The 15,251-nt window shown below is 28.9% G+C and overlaps 1 protein-coding gene and 2 non-coding genes across 5 annotated transcripts in view; all 3 read left to right on the plus strand.

Moving 5' to 3' along the window:
* The window catches only part of LOC148236959 (matrix metalloproteinase-2-like), a 293,116-nt gene that overhangs the window by 60,639 nt on the left and 217,226 nt on the right, over positions 1-15,251 (plus strand). For 2 of the 3 annotated variants that reach the window (XM_088183400.1, XM_088183401.1), the window contains exons 3-4: positions 7,180-7,281; positions 7,350-7,519. In XM_088183400.1, the coding sequence (XP_088039526.1) occupies positions 7,180-7,281; positions 7,350-7,519 (272 nt within the window). Of the gene's footprint in view, positions 1-6,674; positions 6,841-7,179; positions 7,282-7,349; positions 7,520-15,251 lie in introns of those variants that run through there. The other variant, XM_088183402.1, reaches the window with a different exon arrangement.
* TRNAY-GUA (transfer RNA tyrosine (anticodon GUA)) lies at positions 6,333-6,416 on the plus strand. The gene is given in 2 exon segments: positions 6,333-6,369; positions 6,381-6,416. It is a non-coding gene; the product is annotated as a tRNA-Tyr (tRNA).
* On the plus strand, positions 8,159-8,231 carry TRNAK-UUU (transfer RNA lysine (anticodon UUU)). The gene has a single exon. It is a non-coding gene; the product is annotated as a tRNA-Lys (tRNA).

Here is a 15,251-nt window from a genome sequence, read left to right on the forward strand (position 1 = left end):
TAAAAAAATTTAATTTGCCGAGAAATGAAAAATCGTTATTTTTATTCTTTATCGGGAAATTCTTGATAAGAAACACTAATAGTAGTGATGAAATTGATTGTAATAAACAACGGTTGCAATTATAATGAAAAAAAATAAAAATTATTTTTGCCATAAAGATCGGAAAATTGTAAAATTTTCTGCATTTAAATTATAGTTAATTTTTAATTTGTAATATAATTTAAACACATTTAAAGTTGATTTATGAAATATGATTTTTGAAGTACATTTTTAAAATGTGCTCACTATTTTTGTGCTATTAGTTGTAAATATTAATTTTTAAATATATAATTATTAAAACATATTTCATTATTAATTTAATTCAGTAATTTATATAAATAAAATTATAATTTTGAACTACATAGTAATTTGGAAGGGGGGGGGCAAGTGGGGCACCCATCTTGACCAAATAAAAGTTCTTAAACTAATTAGTCTTAAAACTTTCATTAGGGCAAATCCAAATACAAACTAAGTATCAGGGGGAAATAAGCGGAAGAAAAAAAACACACAGACGTCGCATCTCGCATATTGCTCCATAGTTAGTATGCACTTCGATATTATATGTGTTTTAAATATATGATATCTGTTTTGTCCGATATTAATACAGATTTCTGATATGAGAGTATTAGTCGAAGTGTATTTAAACTGAATTTTGGTCAATAGCGTAAAAACAATTATCACTTCTCAGAAGTCAAAAATTCACGTCAAAAGTAATAAAATCATGTCGCCGCCATCGCAGCGACGGCAACGGCACGATTTAATAGCTTTTGGCGTGGATTTTTGACTTCTGAGAAGGGATAATTGTTTTGCGGTGTACTATTGGTCAAAATTCGGTTTAGATTTGCTTCATCAGATTCTCACTTATTATAAGTCCGTAATATTGCTATAAAAAGTTGTAACATGAACGCTAGTGTTTTTATTGCGACGGCGACGAAACGATTTTATTGCTTTTTACTTATTTGGGGGGGGGGGCAAATGTGGGCATTTGTTTTCTCTTGAATTAGGCCAGAAAAATACATCTCATGTAATGAAATACTATGAATCTTAATGAAATGAAAATATAAAAAAAAAACAACGACTGACTGGCCAACTTTTGCCCCCTCTCCATGAAAAAAACTTTTTTGAATGGTTAATTTTACCCCAAAATATTTTCTCTTGTATTTTGCAAAAAATGGCAATATCTTATCGTATGATTTACAGCATTTACTCTTGTTTCGTTTAGCTGGCGAACGAATCTTTGCCAAAAATTAATAATATAATCATTCTGAAGTCATTTATTTTTGCATTCTTATTAACTGGCAAATGTCCAAGAAAGTCAAAACGAAATGTTTGCTAATCGATATTTCTGAAGTTGATCGTAACATTTATATTGTCAAACAATGTTTTCGGAGTGGTACTTAAAAATCCCTATCCCTTTTTTAACTACCTGCTTTGAATGCAGCTGTGAATTTGATGGAACTAAAACTACTACTTGTTTTTCAATTTGTCGCGATTGTAAACTATTTAAAAATATTTTTGGAATTTAATTTCTAACAAAAAAGCAATTTCGAGAATTTTTTAAAATATTTTTGGGAAATAAGGTATTATTTTTCTCAAGAAATATTCGAATTTTTTTTAAGAATTACCACTTCTTTTGCCTATTCACTACATTAATCTTATTATGAATAATCTAAATATTATTTTATTAAAGAAACTAATCATATTTTTATTAAATAAAAATTGTTATTGAGTCTGTGTAGTTGACATGTCTGTGCTTGATTTTTAATTTTAAATTTAATAATATATCATGTTGTTATGCACTCTTAGTTGTTTTTTAAAATAGTACAAAAGTAAAAATATATTTAAAATTAATGTTAACTTCGACCTATTTGTTCACATGTCTGAGCTTATAATCTGATGTGTGACTTTTATTTTTCCTAACGTTAAAATAGGCACGCAATTATGAATTATGCATTTTGTATATGAGAATAAAATGGGAAAATTCATTATTTTAAGTTAATATAAAATATTATTCATACTATTTTTTTGGTGGTTTCAATGTTGAAAATATAATCTAAATCATATATGATATGAATAATATGCAGAATGAAGTTATTTATCAGTATTTTATTAATAGTTGTAAACGTTTTTATTCTATTTTTTAATTATTTCAATATTTAATCTCTGTTCCTATTTGTCTATATATTATACATGTACGCATATACAATGTAAAAATAATAAAAAAAATTTTTTTTTTATTGGAAGTGGATATACAATATTTAATAATATATTAATTGTATAAAATACATATACAATATACAATAATATATTAATTGTATAAAATACATATACAATATACAATAATATATTAATTGTATAAAATACAGCATTAATATTATCATATTAATCTCTATATAAAATGCAATAATTCAATAAAAAATCGACAATTTTATTAAACAATTTCTTTACAATGTTTAACTATTTACAAACATTTTTTGAACAAATTTAATCTAGAATTGTTTTGCATGAACAATACGCGATATCAACTTCTTTAGTAATCTTCCTGATAATGATTCAGCGATTAATGAGCACAATGTCCTTATTTTTTTTATTTAATACATCGGTGATTAATGTAATAGACGGACTTTCTTTCTTGTTATCTTTGACGCCTTATGGCTTCTTAGAAACGTTTGTTCCATTCATAAACTTTTTTTTGGTAATATAAACCTTACTAATATAACTGAATATATGTTATAAATTAACTGAATTATTAATGCAACATAAATCATATATAACTCGTTGATATGTGATTCTTTTATGACACCGACAAAAAGATGTCTTTCGCATGTTCAAAATATTGAAAGAATGACAAATTTCAAGGAATTCGATTATAAATATAAGTCCATTCGAGATTTCTTTGAAATGCATTATGACTTATGACATTTTTTCATATCTCATGTCTGCCGTCGCGTCGTGGTTGAAGATTGAATGACCTTAAGCTTTTTTCTTCTATCCAATCTCGTGTCTCAAAATCTGACTAATAACATTATAAATAAACTTGAATAGAACAATAATATTTTTATTAAAATAATATATCAAGTACATGTCAAATATTTTTATTTTTATTTTATATTTAAATATCTTACTTGATTTGTTAACGCCAGTCAAGGGATAAACGTTGTTTTTATGGTTAGATCTTTATACTACTAAAATATTCAGCACGTGTTATTTTTGTGACACTTTTAAACATCGATTAACCTATCTCTGTCATTGGGTTATTGAGTTATCCAAAGGGCTGTGGTTAGCATTCTATCGTAGGTCCGTATTCTGAATCTTGAGGACAAATTTGGCGGTCGAGGGGGTTCCAGTTCTAGAGACATATTTCACGTCTGACGGTTTATCGTGAACAATAAATGTGTCAGTGGTGTGAGTCTCTCGGAGGAGAAGGAATTTTAGGAATTTATTTATTTTGTAAATAAAATAATGCGTTTGTATGGCGGAAACGCGGGAATCTCACAGTAATTTAAATAAATGAAAAGCGTCTGAAAGACAAATGGGATAGATCTGTATTAATAAACATAGACGATGCAGCTGTTGTTTTTACCTTTGAAGAAAGTGTGAATCATTGTCTATCCTACACGCTAAGTATACCTTACATGTTATTTCCGTTCCTTTTACTTGAATTAAATATACAATAATATTTTTTTATAAAAAATAATATTTTAATTGTTAATATTCCGTTACAACCGAGTAAACACAATCAATAACCAGTGACATATTTTTTTATTAATTATAAAATAGTATTATAGCCCAAATAAATTATTATGCTCGACCTGGCTCAATCTGTGAGATAATGAAAAGAGGTCTTGAGGTCTTTTAATAAAGCCCTCGACAACTCGAGCTTTTAGGTTTATTGATATACTACATAAAATTAGTATAATCTTCACGAGCTAGCTGCGACTCGAGTGAAAATCAATATTATCAGTGTCCTACTGGACCTTATGGTACGGAAGGATAGATGAAAACGCCCCCCATATTAAACGAGACACTATTTTTAACGTTAAAAAGGGAGACAACTGTTATTACTATCTAAAAAAATGAGTCTCTGTTACTAAACAAAATTAATGGTACAGATTAAATTAGCATATAATTTATCTTGGTGTTTGTACATTTTCTAGTTGAGTTTATTATTGTTGTGTTTAATCAACACCTATTCACTAATATTATCCGATACTCACAGATTGGCTTACGTCGAAAATTCGTTCCATAATGGGCTTATGTTGTTACATTCGATCGTTTAGTTTGCAAATTTCTCTAGTACGTCGTCAAACGAGCCCGCGTATCAGCGCATTCGGGATTACGCGAGGCTGCCAAAGTGATTCTCTATTATCTCCATAAATTGCCAATCGCGTTTAGCAAATTCGTTTCGGACCTGTTGATTAAAATCGGCTTAATCATTTTGTGCCGTCAGCGAAACGGTGGCTTTGGTCGGTGTGCGTAATTAACGTTTAATTCCGAAAGCGCAGCAGCATCACAAACGAGCGAGCATCATCATACCTGATTTGTTTTAATGGCATTTTAGTTTTTTTGGTGGCAAATCAACCGTGGGGATTTGATGGATCAACTGCTATATTTTTAATTATAAACCGTTCCACTAATTGGCATAAAAACTGTTTTTCTATAACTCAAATCATATGTATGTTCAAGTGTTCAACTTCATACACTTTTGGGCATTGTATCATATACTCGAACATTTAATTGTGTTGTGTAACACAAAAGCGTGCTATCAAAATGGGATTAAGAACTGACCCATATTTCTTCAAAAAAAAGAAGGGTGTGAAGAATCTAGCATATGTTTAAACCAAGGTGTAAAAAAATCCAGTTTCTATACATGATACATTAATATTTTAAATATCGTTTGGTATTTTTAGTTCGCTGTGATTGTCGACTAATTAAATATGATACTTAGTGTCACATATTTTCTAATAATTTTTCGAAAAAGCTTGGCAAATAATTGATAAGATGGCCAATTACAATCATGTTTAGCTTCACCTTCAAATTCAACCCTATGTAAAAGTTTCAAAGTGGCCGTCTGATAATTACACAAGATTGTTCAAACAATGCTTATTCGAAGCAATGTCACTAGTGCATATAATCTCAAAGCTTATGAAGAGAATGGTTTTGTGATAATTGATGGCTTTCATAAATACGCGTAGCTATTGTGCAATTCATTGGTGTTTTGAAACAGCGATCTCTAACGGTTGTTGAAAGCCAAACAATTTGCAATTGTTAAAACCCTCATAGTTAACTGTATTTATTTATAGATTTACAGTAAAATATTTATCCTCAGTAAAATAATACAAGTTAGTTATATTATTATATAGTATTGGAACGGTTTTATCAAACAAGGCTTTGCTCTCAAAGAGCGCCATCAATGTGGCTGAATATCCCTCTTTTTATGCCGAACTTAATTTAAGGGTTTTGGTTTACGTCATCGTTTGCATGGCATATCCAAGAGCTTCTCAATGAGCTTTAAAAATACAACTTGATAAGTAGCTAATGTTTATGTTTGCACTATAAATATAAATAGGATTTGTATGTTATTGCAATAGTTAGTTTTACAAATAGGTACCCTATTCAGGATGTATCTATTTATAGTAAATGTATATTATGGTTTGTTTAATATCATGGCTTATATTTTCTAGGATGTAGTAATCGTAAATAGAATTAGAGCAAATAGTGTACATGAGCATATTAATGGATAACAGTAATAGGTTGACTATGTATTTAAAATAAATCAGGTGCTTTTTTATTTTTTCCAAACAATTTTTATACCATTAACATCTTATTGTATTGAAAGTTTATTTATTTAATTTATTGCTGGTTTATTTATGGTTTATAATATCTCTAGAAATATCAAACAGTAAAACTTATTAGGTCAGTTATTTATTACATTTTAATTGAAAAACGAACGTAAAAAGTTTAATGCTTCGAAACAAAAATAATTGTTTATAAAGAAAGAATAACAATTTAATAGATCTTGCTAACTGATAACTTTTACCATATACATATAATTTATAAAAATAAGTGATTTCTGAATCTAGTATGTGTAACTTTTGTATAGATAATCAGTGTTAATGTAAAATGTTTTAGTTGATTATGCATTTTTAATATATTTTTAAGTGTTTATAATACGTACAAAAATCAAAAATTTTTGAATTATAAAAGAAAAATATTTTTTATATATTTTTGTAAAATTTGTTGTAAAATAAGCACTCCGACTCTTATACCATAATTTCGACACTCCCTCTCGACCTTCGATAGCTCAGTTGGTAGAGCGGTGGACTGTAGAGTTTGTTGTCATCCATAGGTCGCTGGTTCAAATCCGGCTCGAAGGAAGCTTAAAGTTTTTTATTGTATATATATCTAATAAAATAAATTCATAACGTTTTTTTAAACATTAAGTTATTAAAAAAATGAATATGAAAATGAAATTAAATAATAATGTTTTGGATTCCAAATAAATATAATAGATGGCGCTAGTGGTAATGGATACTGGCAAGCGGAATAAAAACATCGTTGCTTATAATGAAAATTTTCACATTCTACCTCAGATCCTTCTATGGTTTTATAGAAAATGATGAATGGGGGATGTCTCATCTATATGAGATGTTCGTCGCCCCTACATGTTACGACTAATGGCGGGCTAAAAACCATCTGATTTTATAACATAGGGATTCTCACCTAATGCAGATATCGTCAACAGTTCTAAGAGTGGATTAGACCTTTTGATAATTTGGCATCGCAATAAAATATGAAAAGGTCTGTGTTGAGGCGCATCAGATGCAACATAGAGTAAAGAATCTATGCAACAGTTGTTGTTTAACGCGTTTGTTTCAAAAGCATTCATGTGTACAATAGTAAACAGACATGTTAAATACACAATCCTGGTTAATAGCCATTTTCATTGCTTATAATTAAAAAATAATAAGTTATCCCTGTATATTAAAGTAAAGATTCAAGGAAAAACATATACAACCTTTTGCAAAAAAAAAAAACAGTTAAAATACACTGTTTGTTTTATAATAAATTATTTCTATACAGGTAACAAAATATTTGATTGATAGACGACCTAGTAATGTAATATTATTTTTATTGCAGCAAAACTATCTTATGAATTTCGGATATCTACCAAAAAGTAATTCAGAAGCGGGCAATCTTAGAACGGAAGATCAACTAATACAAGCAATTAAAGAATTACAGGTAATACTTTGAACTACGATATAATAACAGGATGTAAACGAGATTTTTATAAATCGTTTATATTGCAGAGATTCGGTAACATACCAATTACCGGAAAATTAGACGACGAAACGAAAAAGTTGATGGTGAAAAGAAGATGCGGTTTGCCAGACAAGAACACGTCAGATTTTACCAGCAACAGAAGCAAGAGATACGTCCCCCACGGACAGAGATGGTCGAAAACAGATTTGACTTGGAGGTACTGTGATATTTTATATATTTTATTTTAGCAAAGTTGTAAACCATTTATTATATATTTTTAATGAAACTTTTAAATATTCCAAATAGATGTCTCAGATTATATTAAATAATTGTTTATTAGTTATGTACTGCATAACAACCGATCATTAGCCAAAGCTTTGTCAGATTGAACATCCGATAATTAAGTTTCGAAATCGGAGGGTTGTCCGTTTGCATGGAGTAAGTCTGTGTTAATAGATAATTCAATGGGATTACTGTTAAATCACGTTCCGAATACACGTTAATCCTCATATCGTGTAACCGTGTTGTGCGGTCATTTGTTGATAACAATGCACTATTATTTTGCTAATTAATTAGTCTGCTATAGCAATGCCAATATGTATATTTCTAAATTATAAATATAATATCATATATATAGTTTGCCATCTGTCGGAAATTTTAAAAATGAAATTCACATTTTTTATTGCTATCAAAAATGTGCATACTTTTGTTTTAATTTAAAAACGTTTCAAAATTAGCATAGAAATAATGCATATTTTTAAATAAAAAAAATGAAAATATTTACCTATACACACATTTGTATATTTGTATTGGTATCGCGATCTTAAGTTGTCAATATTGCGAGGTATCAACATGTGCCCGGATAGCTCAGTCGGTAGAGCATTGGACTTTTAATCCAAGGGTCCAGGGTTCAAGTCCCTGTTCGGGCGTTCTTTTTTTCTTTTCCAATATTTACTATTTTATACTTATTATAATAATGTATTATTTTATCGGTACTCCTTTTTTATTATTGCTTTGATTCGCAACATTTTATGGAATGAGCTTATGTTAATTTTAACTAGATTTCTGGATAATATTCTATACAATAAGGAATTTATATATACTCCCGCAAGATGAAATAAAACGCCTAATTGGTATAGTTTCGCGATTAAAAATTACCTCTAAATTATTTAATAATAAAACAGCCGTTAGCGATAAACTGAACAGAGATTCTCACGCAATCTCATATTTATTTTCGGGATTCTCAATATGCTTTTAATTGTGTTCATATAAATCGACCGTGCTGTGATAAGCAGTTTTTTTTAAATGAAGTAGTGCAGTTTACAAACTGCTATATGTACACAAACTAACTCAGGTTGGATGAAAATATATTTTTACTATATTATAATAGATAAGAATTAAAACTGTTAGAAATTATCTTATTCACAGAAATAGCACGACTTCTGCATTGAAATTAATATTGATTAATTCACTGACATTGCTCTTATCTGTTTCTTATTTTATTACGATTTTTGTCTTATTATTGCATTTATTTTCAGATTAATTTATATTTAGTTTTGTACAAGTTCTAAGTTCTGTAAAATAAGGTAGATAAAGACGCAGGTTTCGCTGTATTTATATAGTGCCGGTCTAAGAACTTTTGTATTACAGCTTGTAAATCCGTTATTGCTTACGACATTCGCGTCTTGAACCTCCTCGGGCAACAAACAACAGACAGAATCTTATCAGACCTTTAAATTGCATTTCGACAGATTCGCTTCGCGTTTAACAAACTTTTCCGCCTGGCAAACACTTAATTAATCAACTCCAACCTCCGGCGGAACAATAACGGACGGTCTATGCATTTCTATTACTTACAGTATATACGTAGATTATTCACATTTTTATTATTATATTTTTTTATTATTCACTATTTTCAAAAGAAGAACATCATTTGAAAACTTCGCAAATTTGGCACATATAAATTAGATTTAAATGATATTTTTTATATAAATAAACTTCAAATCATCGACATTGTATTTTTAGAAGGTCAACATTATTACAAAGGTGACCTTCGTGTCACTCTCTCATTAAAATAAATCGAATTAGAGATAGATATTCTAAAAATAAACGAACTAACTTGCATTAAAATAATTCGAATAAGAGATTGATATTTTAAAAATAGACAAATTGTCAACCCTTGATTAAAAATATTTTTTTTTGTAATCTGAGGTGCATAATTTTTAATCCTTATGGTTTATTATCCATGAATCATAACCTTCAATTTGTCTGGATGCATTTATAAATATTTTAAAAATCAGTAGTTTTGCGACAACTATCGTTAACGGGTGTGTTAACTGTTTCGTTACATTTTTCTCGAATAAGTGTTTTCGTTCATATTTTTTATAATATAATAATATCCCTTTCAATGTTTTAAATTATTGTGCATTATAAAGTGACTATAATAAATATTTAACAATTTAAATTAATTTTAAACTAAAATCAATTATCAACTCTGTAAATCGTATCGCTTTTTATACACGTAAACAAAGGAAATATATTTAAAAATAATAATAAAAATTGATAATGCATTCTGTTGTTTCAACCAATGATAAATAAGTATTCAAATATAAAACAAGATGGCGACAACAGTTTGAATAATTATTATTTATAAATAAAATTTTGCTACGCGACAATAATTTTCAATAATTCGTCATGTGCTATGTTCGATTTGACTGAATATAAATAATAGGATTGTAAATTAAAACTAGGTATGTTATAACTATAAAAATTAAATATATACCTAATGTGTTGAGGATCAGAAGAATACATTGATTAAATTAGATAAAAAATCATAAAACAATTTTCGTAATGAAATCTTTAAATTTTGAGTTCCCGTCGACGGGCTCCGAGTGAGTTTTTCCTTTTATAATACATAAACATTATCATTGCTTCCGATTTAATGCACATATACGTTAGATTTGACTGAATTAGGTACGTTTTAAACGTGAACATGTAATATATAATATACTTAGTACGTATGAAGATTGAGATTAATGTTGATCAAACCGTATAAATGCTAATAATATTTAATGTCGATCAAACCGTATACATGCTAATAAATATTTAACCATTTCAATAGATTTTAAACTATAATATTGCTTAATTTTGTGTTATTATTCTAGTGTTTTCATTCATAATTTTAAAATAATTGATTCATTCCTATATTTTAAATTATTGCGTATTATAAAGCTATATTATGATCAATAGGGGGGCGCAAAAACAATTATCATTTTTTAGAAGTCAAAAATTTACGTCAAAAGCAATAAAATCGTGTCGGTGCCATCGCAGTAAGAACGCTCGGTTACGAGTAACATTATAAATTGTTGTCTTATTCATATTTGGCCCTCCTGTCTCAACATTTTCTCTCCTATAATGATGTACCTTTGGAACTTGTGCGTGGATTAAAACGCCAATGCTTGTGTGTATTGTCAGGCCATATCTTATTTTTATGTTTAATTTAATTTTTCCCAACATCATAATTAATAGTCGTTGTCTGTTCCGATTACCCAACTGGTTTTTCTCGACGTCTCACTCGAAGCAAGCAAGCTACCACCACCCACCATTCCTCGAAAAACCACCCCATCCCGTTCGCGTTATTTACAATATTTGCGCAAAACGAAAAGTTGTTGCATAAATTAAATTTTTCCCCCTTTGAAAAAAGTTGTTTCTTCGGCTGCGGCAATTCGTGCGGCAAAATCTGCACTCTTTACCTTTTGGCGTTATTCGCGAAACGGCGTTTTAATATCGGTTATAAACTGTCGAGCGTGATCTATTTATACAAAAAATATGGATCAAGTCTTCAGCTGAGGCTCTTGTTTTACTGAAGCAATATTACCTATATCTACATCTATCTCCCCTCTGATTCATAAATGTTAATACTAACGTTTTTTAACATATACATTTGTAAATGTTATTAAGTTATATAATTTATTAGTTTAATATAAGTTAAACCAAGCAGCGAAAAAACAATTAAAAACATTTACGTAATGAAAAATATCAAATTATATAAACTTTTTTCTAATTAGTCGAATAATATTATATTGTATCAATCAAATAATAAAAACGTTAAGTTTTGATTGGTTTCCTAATTGAAAAACAAATTGCGAACTTTTCCGTTTGATCTCGGAGGGAAATAATGAAATGGTATTTTCTCGACTCGATTGAAAATTCTCACAAATATAAAATGTTATAGCGATATGTGTGTATTATAATAAAATGGACTCTAAGCACAATCACGTGTACAAACACGTGACGACGAGAAACCCATCGTGGTCCCCGTCCCACCCTCTCCAAACATTACGTTATACCCACAATATATAAACAGCGCTGTTTTTCATAATCTGTGTGCGTACATAAATAATAAAAGTATAATTATGTATGTATATATAAGACATATTTTTTACCTCGATTTTTTTATTATTAATATTGCTTCTATAGCCAACATGGAAAATAAGTTGATAAAATATTTTTTTGCACAATTTCAAAACGGATAATAAGGCAGCAGAACTACTTGTTAAATACAATATGATTATTGTTAAGGAACGCACGTTGCAATAGTTGTTCTGTGAGTTGAATCGATGAACACCGTAGCTTTGTTGTTCAAGCGTATTATGAGAACAACTGTTCTATGATAACGACGCAGATGCTCGATCAAAATGAATCTGTATCAGATCTTTAGGTAACTAGGACTGCTAGAACGCCATAAAATGTAGAAGCAATAAGAGCATCTATTCAGCAATATTATGGAGCTGTGAATATCAAGTCATTGCATTCTTACGAAATGGTGTTTGTTCAATAATTAAGTGAGGGAGATCCAATTGCAAATCCATTAGTGAAATTCTTAAACAGGTTTTTACTGCAGCTGTTCTGTTTGTTTTACATATCAGTGGAGCTCATGCCATTTTTTTCTTTGGGGATACTTTCAAATATCATCATTGATCTCTTGAGAATTTTAAGAATGTAATCATAAAGTAAAAATCGACCCATAGAGTAAAGGAAAAAAATAATGCCGTATTTCTAACGACGAACGTTATTCTAATTTTATTTTTTAAACCAAGTAAAACAGAACTGTTTTTATATCATACTCTTTTAAAATGTGATAAGCCTAATGCCTACCAGCAGAAAAATATTTACTCGTAAATATGAGTAATTTTTGAAATTTCGGCAATCACAAATTTAAACCACATTTTTAAAGTTTATTTATAGCTATTACATAATATGAGAAGCTAAATTTTGTAAAATTAAAAATGTACAATTTTTGTTGTAATTCACAAAAACTTAAGAAATAATACACAACTTTTCTTTTAAATTTGGTAGATTTTAGGTGTATTTCAAAATTTAAAATTTCGGAATATTCCACTTAATATATAAGCAAACACTTTACTAATAGGTAAATAATTTAGTATTCATAGAAAATTTAAATGTTTATTGTTTTTTTTCGCTAATAAATATTTTATTGGTAATTTTAAATAGAGTTATTTTGCAATTATTTGATAAAGTTCTACTATATGTAAAATAAATAAATAATTTTAATTTATATTTATTATATAAATAAATATTTCTCTCACGTCTCATAATTAATTGTGCGAATTTTTAACATATGTTTTAATAAAAAAATATTTTCAAGCAGTTCATAAATATTTAGGATAAAATTAAATCTATTATATTTTTCATGGTTAATAAAAGATTTCCAAGATTCAATGCCACATTTCTATCCATAAAACATACATACAAGATTCATATATAGCTTTTCATAGACGTCAAAGGCTTAGTCTCCCAGCGGTGGCGAACGGACGGCAATTTCGCAACAATCGCCGTTTTCGGTCTGCAATTGTCTGAAAAATTGCTCGAAATCATAAAACGTCTAGAAAAATCGAACCACCCCTAGTTTCAGTCCGTTGAACTTTCGGAAAATGTCAACTCGACCCTAAAAACTAGCACCCTAACATAAATAAATACGCTGCTACCTATTTACGCGATTAATTAATTGTCGATCCGGTCTCGGGGTCACAACCATATGCACCCTCTTGTGGTATTTGGACGTTTATGTTTGCGTTTAATGTTTCGTCTCGCTGGTGTTATTGTTAGCAAAATGCCATCATCGCATTTAACCCGTTCGCCTTTTATATATGCCGGCGGCGTGCCCGACGGCGCTCATCCGGTCAGCGGTCGCAAACCGTTTTGTATCAACGCTACGAACAGGAAATTAAACAGGTTCAAAACTAGAGTAAGGATTTTGCTCGACGAGTATATTTAAAAAATAGTTTATTGAATTATTACATATATGACACTTTAATATATTTGAAAAACATAAGTTGACTTGCCCTGCCGGCTGTAAGAACGCAGAATGCTAATGTCCTGTAAATATTATACTGCTTTTCCGTGGAAAATTGCTAATAGTGCTCGCGGTTTTTCGCTTGCATGGCTCGTTGCTAAGCATGAGAATGTTTAATGAAGATTTTCATTGTTATGCTGTTTAATGTTTATGTTGTATATGCATAAAGATGTTAAAAATTAAAAAAAAATATATTGATATATTTCCCATTGTTATTTACTATTTCTTCTCATTTGCTCTTATATTTTCAATTGTCTAATGATAGAGTTCCTTAATTTTTATGTTCAATCAAACGTTTTTTAGACATTATGGAAAATACGATAAATGCGTTGACTTTCTATTAGGGTTTTACTTTCTATTTTCTATTATTTACCTGGTTCTATGATATATTTCCTTAAATTAACCACTATTACATACTGATACAGAGTTATAATTTATATCATAAGATAGGTTACTAAAAATAAAAATCTGCATAAATCGTTACAAAAAAAATAGCGTAAAGCGAACACCTACAATTATATATGAGCGTATGTACATTCTTATATATAAGTACAAAAAAATGTCAGTGTGATAAGAATATTGTTTACTATTACTTTACAATAATATGTACTCGAAAATATTACTTAACATTTTTTATAACATGTTTTTGTAATATGAAATTAAGTTGGCAACACTGGACACGCGTGAGAACGACAATGGCAGAAAACCTAACAATGTTTAGACAAAACTAATAATAATGTTTTATGGCGCTTTTAACGCGTAATAAGTTTTATTATCACAGTCCATTTCGATAAAAGCTTTGGGCCTGCTTTGTGCTTACATAGCCGATGGACCCAACAATTTTTTGCTGTGGTGCATTTTTTAAGTTATATAAAATTACACAAAAATTTAATTTTTCATTCAAGTTTTAAAAAAATAATTATTAAAATTCGTAGATAATAACCAAAAACGGTGACTATACTTTTAATGTTTTTTACTTGTTTTATGTATAGTTACGTTATGAGAGTAAACCAGCGTTTCCCAACCTTTTTTGGCTCGCGTACCACTTGGTCACGCTTAACTGTACCACTTCGTAAAAATGATTGTATTTCGAGAAGTTTGTTATTCTATTTGCATTATAAATTTTATAGGGTGACTATATTACCCAGAACTCAATTTATTTAAGTTTAAAAAAAATACCAAAGGTTTTTTTTTTTTGATAACAATGAGACATTTGAACTTTACATATCACAATGTTTTTTTAAAATAAAAAAGCTCATTTCTTGTCGAAATTCTAAACCAGGAAATTTAAAGAAGTATTTTTTTTAACAAATAATTTTTATTAAATAAATACATAGAATTAAATTAAATTATTTGTATAAAAAATAATTGAATGCACCGCAGGCAATTTTTTTCCAAAAATTACCGATATTAATAGAAAATATATGTATATAAAATTAATTAAACACGAAAAATGTAAAAATTCTTCTAATGAAAAGGAGACAATTTACACTTTCATTTTTACAAATTTACAGCAGCGCCGCAGGCGAAATTTTGGTTTTAAATATAATAATAATAATGAAATTGTATTTAA

Source organism: Plectrocnemia conspersa, unplaced genomic scaffold (assembly GCF_051122295.1).
Source record: "Plectrocnemia conspersa isolate PC_06_02 unplaced genomic scaffold, ASM5112229v1 ptg000003l, whole genome shotgun sequence".
NCBI lineage: Eukaryota > Metazoa > Arthropoda > Insecta > Trichoptera > Polycentropodidae > Plectrocnemia > Plectrocnemia conspersa.